Below are 17,708 nucleotides of genomic sequence, written 5' to 3'. Positions count from 1 at the left end.
TATATTTGTAATCTATTATGCTACATACAGTCACACTTAAATCATCTATCATCATTACTACCCATGTCATTCTTGTTATCTTCATCATCACCACCACCACCACCATTATTATCATCATCACTACCACCACCATAATCATAGTCACCATCAGCGTTATCACTACCATTGTTATCATTGCCACCACCACCACCACCACCACCACCACCATCACCACCACCACCACCACCACCATCATCACCACCACCACCACCACCACCACCACTATCATCATAATCAGTATCACCACAACCATTGTCAGTTGTTGTCTTTACCAGCATCGTCATCAACACCATCACCTTCACTACCATTATCATCATCATCATCATCATCTTCACCACTATCTTTTATCTTCTTTTTGTTCAGTCATTAGACTGCAGCTATGCTTGAGCATTGCCATGAAGCATTCTTAGTTGAATGTGGTTGGGCAGTGAACTTCTTAAGCACATATCCATACCTGCACTTAATATATGAAAAAGTCTTAAGCTTAACTATTAACCACTGTGCAAAAAAGATAACACACTCTGACATGGAAATACAATGTCAGTTATATATTAGCAACAGAGAGGTTAGATTTATTCCCATTTAATTGTGGATGTTCTGTTAGAATAAACTTTACTGTGGTAGATAGCATGAGAAAAACTTGTATTGCTTGTTTATGTTGCCAGCAGGGAGATAACTCCCCACTAATCCCAGTTTCAAGATCACCAGATCACTTGATTTCGGAAGGAAGACTGAAACTATTTGAAGTGTTGTTTGTTTCTAGTTCACTATGTAGCTTTGTCTAGATTATTTGTTTCCAATAGAAACAGGTATGCGCTGGCAACAGCAAGGGCCTCAGGCTATATAAAATCTACCTCATCTAATTCTGTCTGAAGCATGTAAGCATAGACAAGTGGACATTACAATAATGATGATAAGGCCAATGATGATGATGATGGTGGTGATTGTGGATGGTAATTGGTTAAAATAAAATGTTTCTGATATTGCAGTGTTGGACTGCTGTTTGAAACTTTGCTTCAACTGAAGAACAGTGAGAAACCCTTGATAACCACGTATGCCAATTCAACAGAGAGAAGGTATTCTATGAGACAGGAAAAATTTTCTTTTTTTTATTTTCTTTTTTGGATCCTTCTTCCTTACTATTTTGTCTTTTCTGTAACCAGACTATCCTATTACTAACATTAGAAGTTTCTCACTTGATAATTTTGATTTTGTTTAACCCTTTAACATTCAAATTATTCTGTCAAGTGTAATACATAGTTATTCACATTCTCTTGAGTTCATCATGGATTATCTCATAGCTTTAAGATGTGATTGTTTATTTTAAGAAATGACATTGTTAGATTAGTGTGAGAGGCTGGATTTGACCAGTTTGAACATAAAGAGTATGATCAGTTTAAATGCTAAAGGGCTAACCAAACATTGAGGCATTGAACCAGTTAGGAGTTTGTTTTTTTTTTGTTTTTTTTTTGATCTGAGAGAATTTTAACTTTTATGTGGATGAAATGTAAATCTGTCTGCTTTAAAATGGGATTGAACTAATTTTTCCTATATCTAATATCTTCTTCAAAATAATATGGACTCAATATCATGTTTTATTATTTACATACATTTATTTATTTATTCATTCATATACCATTTCTATGTTGGTTGTATTTTCTGCTCTGAACAACATTAGAATTATCAAGTAGTCATTTGAATATATTCAATTTTTTTTTTATCATTTTCTGTTTTTAGTATTCCTTGATACATACATTTAAATTAAAACCAATGGAAGCCTAATTTGGTATAGATCAGTTAATGAAACAAAGATGTATGATGGTTATAAAATAAACTTTGCTGTATGGTTATATATCCTTCAAAATAACCGGAATTAAAAATGCAAAAAATGCTAAAAAAAAAAATCCATATACCTCCTATATAATAACTGAAGTTAAGAATTTAGATTGTTATAAAATGCATATAGTCTCTTTATAACAAGTTAAAAATGTAAAAAAAATTCATATACACTTTACTTTATAACTGGAGTTAAAAAATGTAACAAAAAGTGAAAAGAAGGATATTTGATTATAATTTAAATTATAAGTTCATTATTGACAGTTTTTAATTGTGTAGTGTCTGGTGGCAGTCATGACAGTCTTCACTTCAGTGTGAAAGAAAGAGAACAGGATTGTGATGCTACCATTGGCAGTTACATCTCCATTAAGAAACTCTAAGACAATCTCTATGTGCAGGAGCAGTTGATCTCAGCATTGTCAGTTAACAAAACACAAAATCAATTTTAAAGGGCAAATCGAAAATTAAAAATAACAAAACAACATAAGTCAAAAAGATGTACACATGGAATGTATTAGGGTGAAACTCAGTGTAAGATGGAGAAAAGAGTGGGTGTATAAACATTTCGAGCATGGCTCTTTGTGAGAAAGAGTAGAGAGAAAAGGTCTGGAGAGAAAGAAACAAGTCCAAGAAATGTATGTGTGGTTACATGGCCTACACATATATCAGATTGGACTTTGATATTTAAATCCCTTGCATGGCTCAGTGGTTAGAGCATTGGGCTCACAATCATGAGGTTGTGAGTTTGATTCTCAGACTGGGCTGTGTGTTGTGTTCTTGAGCAAGACACTTTATTTCACATTGCTCTAGTTCACTCAGTTGTAGAAATGAGTTGTGACATCATTGGTGCCAAGCTGTATCAACCTTTGCCTTTCCCTTGGATAACATCAGTGGTGTGTGGAGAGGGGAGGCTGGTATGTATGGGCAACTGCTGGTCTTCCATAAACAACCTTACCCAGACTTGTGCCTTGGAGGAGAACTTTCTAGGTGCAATCCCATGGTCATTTATGACCAAAGAGGGTCTTTATCCTCTACCCATTACATCATGTCTATACTACAGTGCTGGTGACAAGATATGAAATAGCAACATCTGATTGTCTGCTGCCTATTTACTTCAACCATTCATATGTTCTTATATGTCAGTGGAGGTTTTTGAAGGTTTGCAGGTTATTGTGGGGCTTCTCACAAGCTTTTCTGACCAGTTCATTCCAGTTCTAAAGGGTTCAAATCAGGTGATGAAGAGGTCAGGTGTCCTTATCTCCAAACCTGTTCCTAAACTTTTCCCTGAGAAATTTTTGAGCCACTGCACTTGTGTGATAAGGTGCCCCACCTTGCTGGAATGTAAACTTGAAGTTCTTAGTGATGTTGTTGGGGTTTCCCTCATTTCTTACCTTAGGATATTCAAAATGATTCCAGGTCTTTACATCTTTCAAAACCTGAACATAACAAATTTCTGTCAATTTCTCAGCCTTCTCAAAGGTGATCAATGGCATCTTCTTGCCATTACAGGCCACACAGGCAAAAATCATCACCTTGGCAAGGTTTTTGCTCTTGAAAATGACATTTTTGGCTCTCTCATGAGGAGGTGAAGCCAGAATGCAGCTCTTGCATCTATTTGTGTGCATATCGTGGGTGAAATTTTTCTCATCTGTGTAAGAGGTCACTCCAGGATTATGTTTCACTTGGTTCAAGATGATCTTCACCCTCTTCAACCTTCTAACCTTTGGTCCTGGAGTAACAAGGTGCCTCACAAGTTTTGGTATGATTTCATTTTCAAGTCTTCCGTCACCACTCTTAGAACTTTCCTAACCAAAACTCCTCTCTTACATGCCAAACCTCTTATGGATTGAGATGGATCTCTTCTGATTGATCTCTTCAATTCCAGATTGAAACAATAATCCCTCTTGTGGTTATGACTTCCTGATCCAGTTTTCCTTTCTACTATTTCCTCTTTCTCAAACTTATTCACAATTCTCTTGATGGTTCTTGAATGGACTTTGAAGATAGGAGCCAAGGTCAAGATGATCTTAGCCCTCTCAGCATTGCTCATTTGGGAAGACTTGGTGAGGCTGGTACCAAACGATTTCAACCTGTTCTCTTTCTAACAAAATATCTCAATGGGTTTCTTACAAAAACTGGTGTTAATATGGCCAGATAGATGTCTTAGCTGGAAAAATGGAAAATTGCAAATCGATTTGTTTATTGTTTATTGGTTTAAAAAAATTTTAACAATTTGTAAGCGTGACAATTTTGCTGTTACACCCAGTATGTATGTATGTATGTATGTATGTATGTATGTATGTATGTATGTATGTACGTATGTAGGTAGGTAGGTAGGTAGGTAGGTAGGTATGTATGTACGCACGCATGCATGCATCTATCTATCTATCTATCTATATATATATATATATATACACACACACACACACACACACACACACACACACACACACACACACACACACACACACACACACAAGACTAATACAGAGAGAACTCCTTCCTTGGCCTTATTTAGAACTGCAGTCAAAGCACATTGTGTGGCATATTTATTTGTAGTTAATGTTTGTTGTGTAGCTGTTAGCATGTTTGTTAGAGAATGTTGTAGACAGAGCCTATCACATTCACTTTATTGTTGATCTTGAATGGATTGCTTAAAAGTTGAATATAATTCATTAATGTTTTAGAAGCAGTTTTTGTTTTTGATATTTCCCAGATAGACAGCTATTTTTGTAAATATTTCCATTTTATTTTCAGATTTATAAATGACTGTTCTTTTTATAGATCTTCCCTTACAGAAGATTCCTTCAGTTGCTCAAATGTTGCTTTCAAAGTACAGAATGTTTCATACAACATACCTAGATCTAATGTGATTCTTTGTAAAAGTAAGTTTCCATATGTTGATTCAACTGTTTTTTTTTTCAATGGTAAGAAGCTTGCTTTTCAACCACATGGTTCCAAGTTCAGTCCCACCAAACCTTTGTGAGTGGATTTGGTAGATGAAAACTGAAAGAAGCCCATTGTGTGTTTGTGTGTGTATATATATATATATATATATATATATACTTATGTGTGCATGTCTTTGTGTGTCTGTGTTTGTCCCCCCACCACTATCTCTTGACAACTGATGTTGGTGTGTTTATGTACCCATAACTTAGCAGTTTGACAAAAGAGACCGCTAGAATAAGTATTAGACTTACAAAGAATGAGCCCTGGGGTTAATTTTTTCGACAAAAAAACACTTTAAAGTGGTGCTCCAGCATGGCCACAGTCAAATGACTGAAACAAGTAAAAGTAAAAGAATAGATAGACTAAATTCTGGTAGTAACAGGTACAATGGATTATAAAAAGGACTAGATGACACAATAGGGAGCCTCACTTGGCTGGCTAGAAACTGTGACCAGATCTCCCTCAGATCATGCTCAAATGTTGTAGAAAAGGAAGAAGACATTGGATACTCTGAGTAAAAAGACAGGGTGTGCACCTTTAAACATAGGTCTGCTTGTTTGGTTCCAACTTGAAGCTAAATACCAGTAACTAAACCAGATATTTTAAATCATCAAGATCAATAAATCATTGTGTAAGAACCTGAGCAGAGTTGATATTGCTTTCATTTCTCTATAGTAGGGAAAGTCAATAAAGATATATATACCAGTGATACACTGGTGTTACTGCAGTTGTCTATGCACACTATATTGCTTAGTTGATAGTAATCATTTAGCTTATTATACTGAATTCTTTAATATTGTACATTAAATATCTAGCATTGAAAGATTTCTTAGAAGTAGGGACATTTTGCTGTTGGTATATGGATTAATATGCCTTTGCAGGTATTGTCATAACCTTGCTCTTAGTCCTACTTGTCTCAGTATAACTGTTATTAATCTATTTATCTTAGTAGTTAACAGTTGACTCATGGTGGACTAACAGGCTTACCTGCAAGAAAATCCTCATCTATTCAGATACCATTTAGATTGGAATAAGAAACCTGCCTTTATGAGCAGATATGACTCAAAGAAAGGATGTGTGGTGGCCTTGTATTACAACAATACATATTTCAATGACACAAGCCAAGAATTGGGTTTTTGTTTTTTTTTCCATATTGCCACTAAGGAAGTCAAGGACACCATTTTTTCTTTTAATAAATCTCAGCAAACTTAGCACTTTTGCAAACACAACATTCATCAAGCTTTTGACAACATGATTACATTTCTTTCCTGTATTTCCATTCCATGCTGCATTGCACATTAATCTCTTCTTGGATGGTTCATTATCATATTGGTTTTTCTTTGAGATGTTTCTAGATTCTTACTTAACTTTCCACCATTTCTGGAAAGACAGAAGCTGTGAGAGGTCCCCCTTTGTTACCTTCTCTCGGCACAATGAATCTGACATGTCTTTGCATTGACACTGCTTGGGGTACTAGCAAGCCATTTGTATCTTATCACAAAAACAATCTCAGTACATGACTGGTAATTCATTTATTTACCCCTTCTCCCCACCAAAAAAAAAAAAAATAATGAAGAAAAAAGTTGGTCTAGGCAAGATTTGAACTTAGACTGTAGAGAGTTGGAACCAAATGTTGCAAAGTAATCTATCTGATTCTCTTATTATTCTGTGAATTCATTAATGTAATATATATAAATGTGTGTGTGTGTGCATGTGTGAGTATGTATATATGTATGTACGTATATATGTATGTATATGTATCATCTTCATCATCAATGTAATGTCTACATCCAAATAAAATTTATTGCCCAGAGAGATCTTGTAAGAGTTATTAAAATAATATAATATACTAATTATATAATAATATCATTGTCATCATCATCATCATTTGATGTCCATGTTCCATGCTGGCATGAGTTGCATGGTTTGACAGGATCCAGTGGACCTAAGGACTGCATTGTGCTCCAGTGTCTGCTTTGGCATGGTTTCTATGGCTGGATGCAATATTTGTTGGGTGCTTTTCTCATGGTACCAGCACTAGTGAGGCCACCATACTACTTGCAAGACTATGACTAGGATGGGAGAGAGTGACTTTATACCAGGAGAAAGAGGAGTAGAGACGGATAAGGTATGGAAGAAATGGGCCAGGGCAAAATGGGATTCTTACTGTCAAGAAGCTACATAACTCCTCACATTTTAGAAGTGAGTGTGGGATTGCTAATTATAAGATAATAGAGTATACTAATTATAATCAATTAGTGATTATACAAAAATGTTCTTTTATTTTCTCTTTCTTGCTTCTTTGAAAGACTTGACCTTTCAACTCCAAATCGGAACAAATGTATTATTAACTGGTGAAAGTGGATGTGGTAAAAGCTCCTTGTTACGAGTAATCAGTGGCTTGTGGCCACATGCATCAGGTAGGGTTTTGTTTTCTGTTTACTTTGCAATTATATTTGTATATTTGATGGATTTTTTTCTGCCCTTAACTCAAACCCTTTGTGTTGCATTCACTTTAGGCAAAATAGTTTATTATTTTGTTAGCTTTGGTCAAATGGATAACAATTAGAATGACAAAATCGAAAAGACAGGGACATTTGCTTCAACAATTCATGATCAAAGTCCAAGTATTCTGAGGGCGTCTGGCCTTTAAGTATACTCAAAAGAGCATAAAATATACACGTGTGTGTGTGTGTTTATGCTTTCACAATTGAGAAGGTGACTTACCAAATACAAATATTACATATACAGGTATTCCCCGCTTTACGACTAACTTGGGTTACAGGATTTCTCACTTACATATATTGTAAAAGATGATCAGCAATTTGGGGACATGACCTGCAATTTCACCTTATACTTGGATAAATTTAACAATTTAAAAACCACACTTTCTTCTTAGCCAAAAGTCACTTCTGGGCATTTTAGCAGAGGTCAAAGTATAAATAACTATATATATATGTGTCTGTCTGCTTATCTGTGTATGTGTGTGTGTGTGTGTGTATACACACACACACACACACACATATATATATATATATATATATATATATATATATATATATATATATACATATATCAATCTTCATCATCACCACTGTCTCTCACCAACACCAACACAACCACTATCAACACTAAAACCAATATGATGATTGCCATTTCCAACCCATGAACTTTTGAATATCAACTGGCAACTATAATAATAGTTTTAACATGATAGCAATGTCTTTAGCTGCATATGTTGTGTGTCAGCAGGGTGGTGTGTATATGTGTGTTAGTGTCTCCTTACCTTGACATCACCTGGTAGTTGTAAGCAAATGTTGCCATCATTCAAGAGGTGTCCATTTCCAATCTCTTGGGAAAACATAGCTGGTCATAAGAAAACCTGTTTCCTTACTTGGAAACAGGTGAGAGTTGGTGATAAGAAGGGCATTCAGCCATAGAAAACTTGCTGCATCAAATTCTGACTGATCCATGCAAGCATGCAAAAAGTGATTTTCAAATTGATGATAATAATGGTGATTGCCAAAACACTAAAGCTTGCAACATCTACAGTGAGAAAAATATAGGACAATCAAGAGAAAATTAGTCAAGTGCTCAAGAAGCTACTCCATGAACTGCTTTGACCTCAAAGATTATGTGTGAAGCTTAAAATGGAATAGCTGTCGGATGTATGGATTGAAGATCTGACTCGACAGTGGTAAATCAAAATCAAGATAAAAGTTTGTTTGATGATTTGCTGAAAAAGGAAGCTGAAGCATCGATAATGCTGATTTGAAAGGATTAAGAAGTGCTTGAATTTTTACACCATAAAAAGTGTCTGATGAAGGTGCTGATTCAGAAGCTGCTTCTGATCATCCTAAACAGCTGAAGAAAACAATTGCTGAAGGGGTCTACACACCAGAGTAAATATATAATCATCACGGTTATGTTTCCTCTCAATAAACTTTTCCATTTTGTGGGTAATTTAGTCTGTTAATATGAATTGTCTTGCACAGATCACTAACAGAGTCAAACTGAGACAAGTGACCAGTGAGCTGTGAAAAGTGACAGTGTGTCACATATTATCAGATTCTTTTGAGAAGTCTTTCAAAATTAATTGAAAAGATGAAAATTCTTGTCACTATATGAATGAAAAAAATTGAAATACAGCTGCAATATGTGAGGACATATTAAAAGATTTAGTTCAACATTTGTATATTTTAGTTCAATAGTTTATTTTTCACACTTATTAATGAAATGAAAACTGCTGAGGCTACAACCGAAATAAACTGAAACATAGTTATGCACTAAATGTGTCCATAAGACGTCAATTTTAAGGATAGATTGATGCTAATTTAGTTCTTATTCTTATGAAATTTCAGATTCAAAATTGAATAACACTGTCATTGTCATATAATTGAATGACACAACTACCTCTCATTCTTAGTTTAGAACTTAGTATTTAGTTTTTTGCCTCTTTGACATTTATATATGAACTTTATAGTGAATTTCAGTTTGTATTTTTCATATTTTGAAATATAATCTTACTTTTACGAGGCATACCTTATTACATCTTATGGTGCACCAGTGTGCCGCAGCACACGGTTTGGGGACCACTGCTCTAGTCAATGGATCAAGGTATGACGGCTCACTTCAAGATATATTATCTCAGAAGAACTTTCAAACAACTTACGAAAGCATTTCATAGGAAGATAAACCAACAGTTTGAGACTTCTGGAAAAAATTCAACATAATCATTGCTGTGGATAACATAACTGAGTCAACAGATGAAGTGATGCCCTCAACTTGAATGGTGCCTGAAAAAATATGTGACTTGGCTATATCCGTGAAATTACAAGCTTTCCACAAGTATAAAGTCTACAATAGTTTTGGAGAGATATTGTAATGCTTTCAAATGATATAGGATTTGAAGAAGTTTTAGAGGACGATGTGTTACTAGTGTCCCATAGAAAAAGTTTAGCTATTGAGGAGTTGATGGTATTTGTACAAGAACAAACTGGGAATACAAATGAAAATATGGAACTTCTACCAAGTTCACTTAAATTGACTGCAAAGAATATTGCAAAAAGTTTGGCATTTCTAGAAGGCCTGCAATTTTTTTGCTGATAATAACCCTAAGTGTGAATGTAATGTAAAAATTTCAAGGTGAGTTTACAATGAGTTCAGTTTCCACACTGTGATGTATTAAGAGATGATGTGCCATAAACATCAAACAATTTTGGATGATTTCTTCATCCCTCAAATAAATGTTGATGATGATGAATTATAAGATAGAAGACAGTGTCTATCATCCTCTTAGTAAATCTCCTTTCTCAACTGCTTCTCCCACAATGGTCAACATCTTTAGTGATAAGAATGTACCTTTTTATGGTGTTATGATTCTTATTTATTCGCTAACTTATTTCTCATCAAGTTTTTTTATGTATAAATGTTGTACTATGTATTCGTTTAGAAATTGTTATTTGCATGCATAAAAGTAATTATGTTGCTTTTTTTGTTGTTATTTTTTCAGAAAAATTCCATTGAATTACATCTCATTTTGTAACATGAAAGTCAATAGGAAATAGATTTTATAGTATGAGATTTCGTATTACAAGATTTTTAGGAATGCATTACACTTGTATTGTGAGGGATTCTTGTGTATACATACACACACACATATATATATATATATATATATATACATACAACATCAACATCATCATTTAATGTCCGTTTTGTATGTTGGCGCGGGTGACACGTAAAAGCACCCACTACACTCTGTGAGTGGTTGGCGTTAGGAAGGGCATCCAGCTGTAGAAACTCTGCCAAATCAGATTGGAGCCTGGTGTAGCCATCTGGTTTCACCAGTACTCAGTCAAATCGTCCAACCCATGCTAGCATGGAAAGCGGACGTTAAACGATGATGATGATGATGATATATATATATGTATATATATATATATATATATATATATATATATATATATATATACATATATATATGTATATATGCTTACACAACTGAGAAGCACATAGGTCAACTTAGCAAAGACAAATTTAATTAGCAGGCAAGTAAGCAGGACTCTACTGCCCTCCCTGAGATGGTCATATGCAATATCTGAAAAGAGACTAGGTAGGAATTATAGATCCACAAAAGATATGGTGGGATCCCAAGCAAGTTGATAGAGAAGATCGATTTCATATGTAACTGATACAAAAAGAGTAATTAGAAGTAATAGTATCCTTGTAGCAATAATAATACTAAAGGAATGAAGGTTTTCATCTGCCTAGAATTTTTGTGAGAATTAATTGATTGCTTTTGTTACCAAGGTGACCTAATCATCATTACAGGATGTTGTACTAAATGCATAGCAGTTAGATTAAGGACAAAGTAGTAAAATATACTGTGGCCTCTGTTATCAACAAAAGATTTAATGATTGTATATCACTTGCATGGTAGTGTGATTATAGATGACTGTGGTGAGAGAGTAGCAAACAGCCAATGATTGAGTGTCAGTGATTAGTGCCCTCTCACAACAACAGCCATTTTATCCTCAGTTGTGACACTTATCTTCTAATGTGTAAATTCACCTTGCAAAGTGGACAGTTTACTGCAGTAGGATGGACAGTGGTCTATCCACAGTGCAAAATGTAAGCAGTGACAACATTCAAGATTTCATGTAGAACTGAAGAATGCAAGGAAATCCTTTGCATTCAGTGTATACATCTCACTTCTATGCAATATCATACTTTGTACACAGGCATCATATAATCTCATCTTTACTTTGTTACAGCAGAGATAATAGCTCATAGCTTGCTTTTATATGCTGACTACTATTCATTTAAAGCACCCATTTCTAATGCTAGATATCAGAAGCTTTCAATTAGTTATTGGGAGCTGTGAAAACCTGAACGAATCTAGTGTTTACTGCTTCTAAACATCTGCCTCATATAATCTACCTTCAGTGTTAGCCTTCCTGAGATCCCTCCACACCTCTTGTGTGACTATAGTTTACACTGGGTACAACAAATGTAACTCTACTTAACTCCTATTCTGCATATCAAATGCAGACGTTTTCCTGTTGGAGTAGGGTCTTATCTTCTTTCTGCTTACTAATACTTTTGCCTTTGATAAGTTTACTTTGTTGCCTGTTGATTCTAGATTTTGCTACCATATCTAGAATTTCTTCTGATTCTACTGCAGATTTTCCTATAAGAACTATCCCTCCTTGAAGACCAGGTCTTCAGTAGTGCCTGGAAGAATCAACAATATTATAAAACCAGCAACCACTACAAGAACAACACCACTTGAAGTGCTGTTGTGAGGTTGGCCAATTTACTTTTCATATTTTAGTCTATGTGATAAATAACATGTTATAAAATTGTATTGGAAACAAATTTAACTCATGCTTTGTGATTGCATAATTACTCAAATAAATCAAGTTGTTAAAAGTCTTTATACTCTTAACTGCTTTTCATTGTTTCAGGAACTATCAGTTGTCCCCATTACCTTGGTTCTGATGGAATTATGTTCTTGCCACAAAAACCATATCTTACCAATGGGAGTTTATTACAACAAGTAAGTTTTTGCATGGCAATAATTCTTGATTGTCAAAGCATCTTGTTGCATTTGTTTGCCTGCTTGAAAAACATTTTTGAAAATTTCTTTGGAATAATTTGGTTATTTATTTTTCTTCATTACTTTCTATGTTCTTTACATGTTTATTCTCCTAATATCTTATTTCTCTACATATATCATTTCCAAGATACCTCTAACTGAACATGTTGAAATTCATTTGTCTGTCTTAGAATATTACATTGTTCTAGAAAAACAGATACAACACATTGCTTTCCATAAGATTTGGGGGCCATGTGTTTTTATGGCTAAGCACCTGTCTTTCTTATCAACTTCTGTGATGGAAATGGGTTGAATGTTTTTTTTTACCAACCATATCAACAGAAGAGTTTAATTCCTTGCTTATCAGCTTCCTCCAATCCATGTAGATTTGCTGAGAACAAAATGGTCTGTTTGTGATTATTGTGTATGCTAGCACTTTTGCTGTCATATTTTTGTCACTTACTACCTTTATTTCAATTAATTTTTAAAATTAAGAAGAATTCTGTAAAATAACTTTGTCATTATTGAGCTGACATTTGGAACATAGATTAACACAAAATTTGGATGGATGGTTTTAATTTAGATAGTTTCAAGGCATGACTCTGTTTATCATAGAAACAAGTGCATGCCAAGTTGGTTTCAGAAGTTCTTTCCTTAGACCTGGAATCTTCTCAGACCATTTTAGTGACTCATTTGATTCATGCAAGAGCAGAGTAATTGTAAGCTGCCTTAGCTGCAGCTATAGGAGATGTGGTTTTACTTGTTTGAGAAGAAAGTGAGAAGTTTTGAACAGGAGAGAGAGAGATGCAAAAAGAAATGTCGGGTTTAAGAGTGCATAAATGTCATCACTTGTCATACTTAAAGAGCTATTGTATGAATTATATGAGTGGATTGTTTGTACCACTGATTATTGTGTGGTGGCTGCTGTAATGAGAGTTTTATTAGAATCATTTAATTTACTGCATCAATCATGTTGGCTGCCTATTTATGTTACAGGGGTACTAAGTTAGTGCCCTCATAATACAACTATGTAGTATATCTTAGTGAGGATGTGTTGCTACACAGAGATGCTGTAAGGATTGCATTGTCAGAAAAACAATTGCAAACTGGAATGTATATTTTGCAAAGTTAGTTTTTGTTGATTGAAATGGTAAAATTGAGTGCTACAAATCAGCACTTACAAGAGACAGTGGGCAGCTTTGGGGTGGCAGGAGTTGTGAATGGTAATGGGTAGTATGTAGTGGAATTCACAATATCAGAAAGATTGCATTTCTATAACTTAGGGAATAGGAAAGATAAAAGAAAAGGTTTGTTGTTACTGTGTAGTCCTAAGTCTGTAGAGGTGCAATCCACAGATTCATAGCTCTGGATATACCCTTGATAAGGACCAGATTGCACATTCTGACATGCAGTATGGTTAATTGTTTTTGGTGTAGAGAACTATTATCAAAAATGCTATAGCAATGAACATCTTGTCATGGTATATCAAATATTAAACTGTCCAATGTGTCACTTTTATTCTTGAGCAAATGTATTGGAAATCTCTCATTGGCTCCAGTTCCATTATTGGTCCATCTAGATTCTGGAGTGTCAACAACAGAGGCAGGCAAGGTGGGGTTATTGATCCAAACGTGATAGCTGCTGCTCCTCCATACCTTTTTGAAATGTTTTTTTTCTATTTTATTTACTTTTTTACTTGTTTCAATCTTTTAACTGTGGCCATGCTGGAGCACTGCCTTAAAGGAATTTTAGTTCAACAAATCAACTCCAGGACTTATTCTTAGTTAGCCTAGTACTTATTTTATTGGTCTCTTTAACTGAACTGCTAAGTTACAGGACATAAACTTACCAATATCAGTTGTCAAGCGTGGACAAGCACAAACACAAAGACACACACACATAAATATATTTAGTTAGAGGATATGTTAACCTCGTAAACGCATGGTTGCATCCAAGGAAATACTGGTTCAATACCTAGTATTGTCTCCTGAAATGAACTGATAGGTCCACATATAACATCTCAAGGTACATCTTTTTCTCTGATGAAATTATGCTTATGTCACATAAATGCAAATTTAATGCATAAATTCACTTGCCCAAGATGTCATGCAGTGGGACTGAACTTGGAACCATGTGGTTGAGAAGCAAGCTTCTTACCACATAGCCACACCTATTTTTTTTATTTTACTTTCTCAATCTGGAGGAAGGTGCAGTGCCCATGACCCTTGCAGTCCTCTGAGACTGGTGAGAATAGATGCTGTTAATACTCCGTTTAAACTGTTTCAGGTCAATACCTGTAGAGAATACATGAACAGGGACATTCCAAAGGGTGCCAAGTCCTGAGGAAGAATGATAGTGACTTATGCAAAGGAAGTCGAGATGGATGTATAAAGAGTGATGAAAGGTGAAGAAATGGGTGAGTCAGAGGTGCTCGGATGATAGACGTACAAGAACAGCCACCTCGGAGGCACAGAGGCTTGTGTTTTGGGTTAATGACACCATTGATGCTGCTGCTCTTAGTGGTTGATGTTATAGTTTACCAATACACAGCTTTCAGACTAACACCAATATGCAAATTCGTATTCATACCTCAACAGTGAATGACAACCATGGCTACTGTGTCCAAGCTATCCAATGCTCTTTCTCTCTCAGTGGGGCATTTGTCAAATTCATCAGATTTGGTCAGCATTCATGAGGGACATTGTAAACTTGTTGGTTGGAGCTGGCTCAACCCACCCCAGGTGAATGCCACTGCAAGTACAAGTAGTAGGATATGCAGATTATCTTACCAATATGTAAACTGACTCTGTTGCTTTGCACTTAATAAAATGATGGGTGATGTTAAATGAACTCTGACAAAAACTATCAAATCTGAAGATGCAGTCGCATTGTAAAAACTATGTTAATGTCAAGACTATAGGGGTAATACTTTATGTTTCATTTTTTACATCATGAGGGTGTGTGTCTATTAAGCATAGAAATTTATTTTTGTATTCTGAAGATTTTGATTTTTCATGCTGTGTTGGTATATCGGTAACATGGACAAAAAGTGAAAATTTTACTGTGGTCAAAGTAATATAGTGGATTTGTAGTACAGAACATCAATTTATGTAAAAAAGAAAAGAAAAGTACTAAGCTGTACAAGAGGAGACACGTGGGATAAAGAGGTCACAGGATATGTGATGAAAGAGCTTTGACAAAGACACTAAGATAATAAAAATAAAGCTGAAGTGAAGACCAAATATATAATGTGTGTTTAATTGGCAAGATATGACCATCCCCAAGTATAACAATAACATCAATTTAATTATACTAAATACCTTATTTTAATGTCTTTTACAACAGAGTTATGCTTCAATTGCAGATTATTTACCCTGAATATGAAAAAACTTTTATACATGGTTTGTACTTTTTTTTGTTGTTTCTGCCTCTTTTCCTCAGTTTTTTCTGCATTTAATTTATTTTTAGTATGACGTGCATGAGTTTGGGAAGTTGTTGAAGCAAATATTTCAATAGCCGAAGGACTTTGCCATTTGATTAATGTATAATTTTTGTTTAATTCTTTTTTGAGAGAAGAAATTGATCTGAACTCTTTAGACTACAAAAATCACTTGTTTATTTCTTGTTACTTTACCACTCTGCTACTCTCTCTTTCTCTTCCTTTCTCCTTTCTTCTTTGTCTCGCCTCTCTCTTTATCTCTACTTATTTTTTTCTCTGTTATTATTTGCTTCACTGCTTCTGAAAAAGAGTTTCTTTCAATAGAGAACTATATGGAAGTCCAACAGGTCTATGATAAATAATTTTCTCTGTGGATGACTAACATTACCATTCTCATGTCTTAATGGAAAAATTCCAGCCTAAACCTGTTTGATATATATTGCTAAACTTTACTACTTCTGAACTCTTAATCTTACTGCAAGATTATTATTTCCTTCACAGGAGCTAAAATCTTTCAGTTTGCACTGCGTAATTCTAAAAATATGTCCAGATCTTTGATACATCATCCATATCTGCTAACCCTAACCCTGTTCATACTAACCCATGTCTAATTTAACTTAATTCACCATAATCGTAGTTTTGCCTCTAATACCCTGTCAACTCATTTCATTAATAACATATCTATGTGAATATCTTATCTCGTTCCTGCTCTGGAAATGAGCATATCTTGTTCAGTTGTTTCCTTAATCTGTCTTTTATTTAATTTAATTTACCATAATCATAGTTTTTACCTCTTAATATCCTGTTTTACCTTGTCTCCTCTTTTCATCATTAATGTATCTATATAAATATCTTATCTCATCTCCCTTCTCTCTCCATTAATGGCCCTGCTCTAGATATGAGCATATTTCATTCAGTTGCTTCTTCATAATGACATCAGAGAGATGGTTTTGTATTCTTCCCCCAATATTGTCTAGCTACTAACCTCTTCTTCCTGTTGCTGCTATTATAAATAAACACTTTGGCCATTGCATTATCTCTCAAATAATTTCTTTGGATACTACACACCTCTGATGCAACAAAAATATAAAATAAGTTGTTTTTTTTGATTTGTTGTCTTTGCTTTTAGTTGATGTATAATTCATGCTATTTGCATTTCTGCCTTGTTTATATTAGTCCATGTTTAATTTAACTTAATTCACCATAATTGTAGTTTTGCCTCTAATACTCTGTTTTACCTTGTCTTCTCATTTCATCATTAATGTATCTATGTGAATATCTTATCTTGTTCCTGCTCTAGAAATGAGCATATCTTGTTCAGTTGTTTCCTTACATATGATGCACAGACCCTTTCCTGCCCCACACCTATACTGGAAACCTCTCTTATCTACTGGAAACCTCTCTTGGTATCTCTTCTTCCCTCTTTCTTCATCCTCTTCTTCATGTATCCTTCTACCCTTCCTCCCTCCTCAGGGTCTCTCATCCGCATTACTGCAAGACACATGGCATCCTTTGTATACCTTGCACTAAAATGTTGTTGATGAAAAGTTCTTATCAATTAATTTCTCTTTGTATTAACAATGCATGTATAGTGCTCAACTATTTTTATTTATCTTTGTATTAATAATGTTCATATAGCACTCACTTTCAGTAGATGCAGCAAGTGTAACATGAATGGATGATGATATTAAATGTGGGGACAATGACTATTTCATGTTAACTGGTAAACACTCATTGAAACCTTCTTTTGAGATGTCACATGCTGTCCTCCTTCTCCTTGTTCCCTCTTGCCTTCCCTTTCACATCTTTATACCATCAGTATAGGTACATTGAAAGATAAGTCTG

The 17,708-nt window shown here is 34.7% G+C and overlaps 1 protein-coding gene across 6 annotated transcripts in view; it reads left to right on the top strand.

Moving 5' to 3' along the window:
- The window catches only part of LOC106881589 (lysosomal cobalamin transporter ABCD4), a 99,122-nt gene that overhangs the window by 70,057 nt on the left and 11,357 nt on the right, over nt 1-17,708 (top strand). For 3 of the 6 annotated variants that reach the window (XM_014932045.3, XM_089359876.1, XM_089359877.1), the window contains 5 exons: nt 1,029-1,115; nt 4,660-4,760; nt 7,134-7,244; nt 12,294-12,385; nt 15,789-15,825. In XM_014932045.3, coding sequence (XP_014787531.1) covers nt 1,029-1,115; nt 4,660-4,760; nt 7,134-7,244; nt 12,294-12,385; nt 15,789-15,825 — 428 coding nt within the window. Of the gene's footprint in view, nt 1-1,028; nt 1,116-4,632; nt 4,761-7,133; nt 7,245-12,293; nt 12,386-15,788; nt 15,826-17,708 lie in introns of all 6 variants that reach the window. The other 3 variants (XM_014932044.3, XM_014932046.3, XM_089359875.1) reach the window with 1 other exon arrangement.

The sequence above is a fragment of the Octopus bimaculoides genome, chromosome 11 (assembly GCF_046866305.1).
Source record: "Octopus bimaculoides isolate indiv1 chromosome 11, ASM4686630v1, whole genome shotgun sequence".
Classification (NCBI taxonomy): domain Eukaryota; kingdom Metazoa; phylum Mollusca; class Cephalopoda; order Octopoda; family Octopodidae; genus Octopus; species Octopus bimaculoides.
Note: the sequence above shows the minus strand (reverse complement) of the source record. Positions and strands in the feature narration are given on the sequence as shown.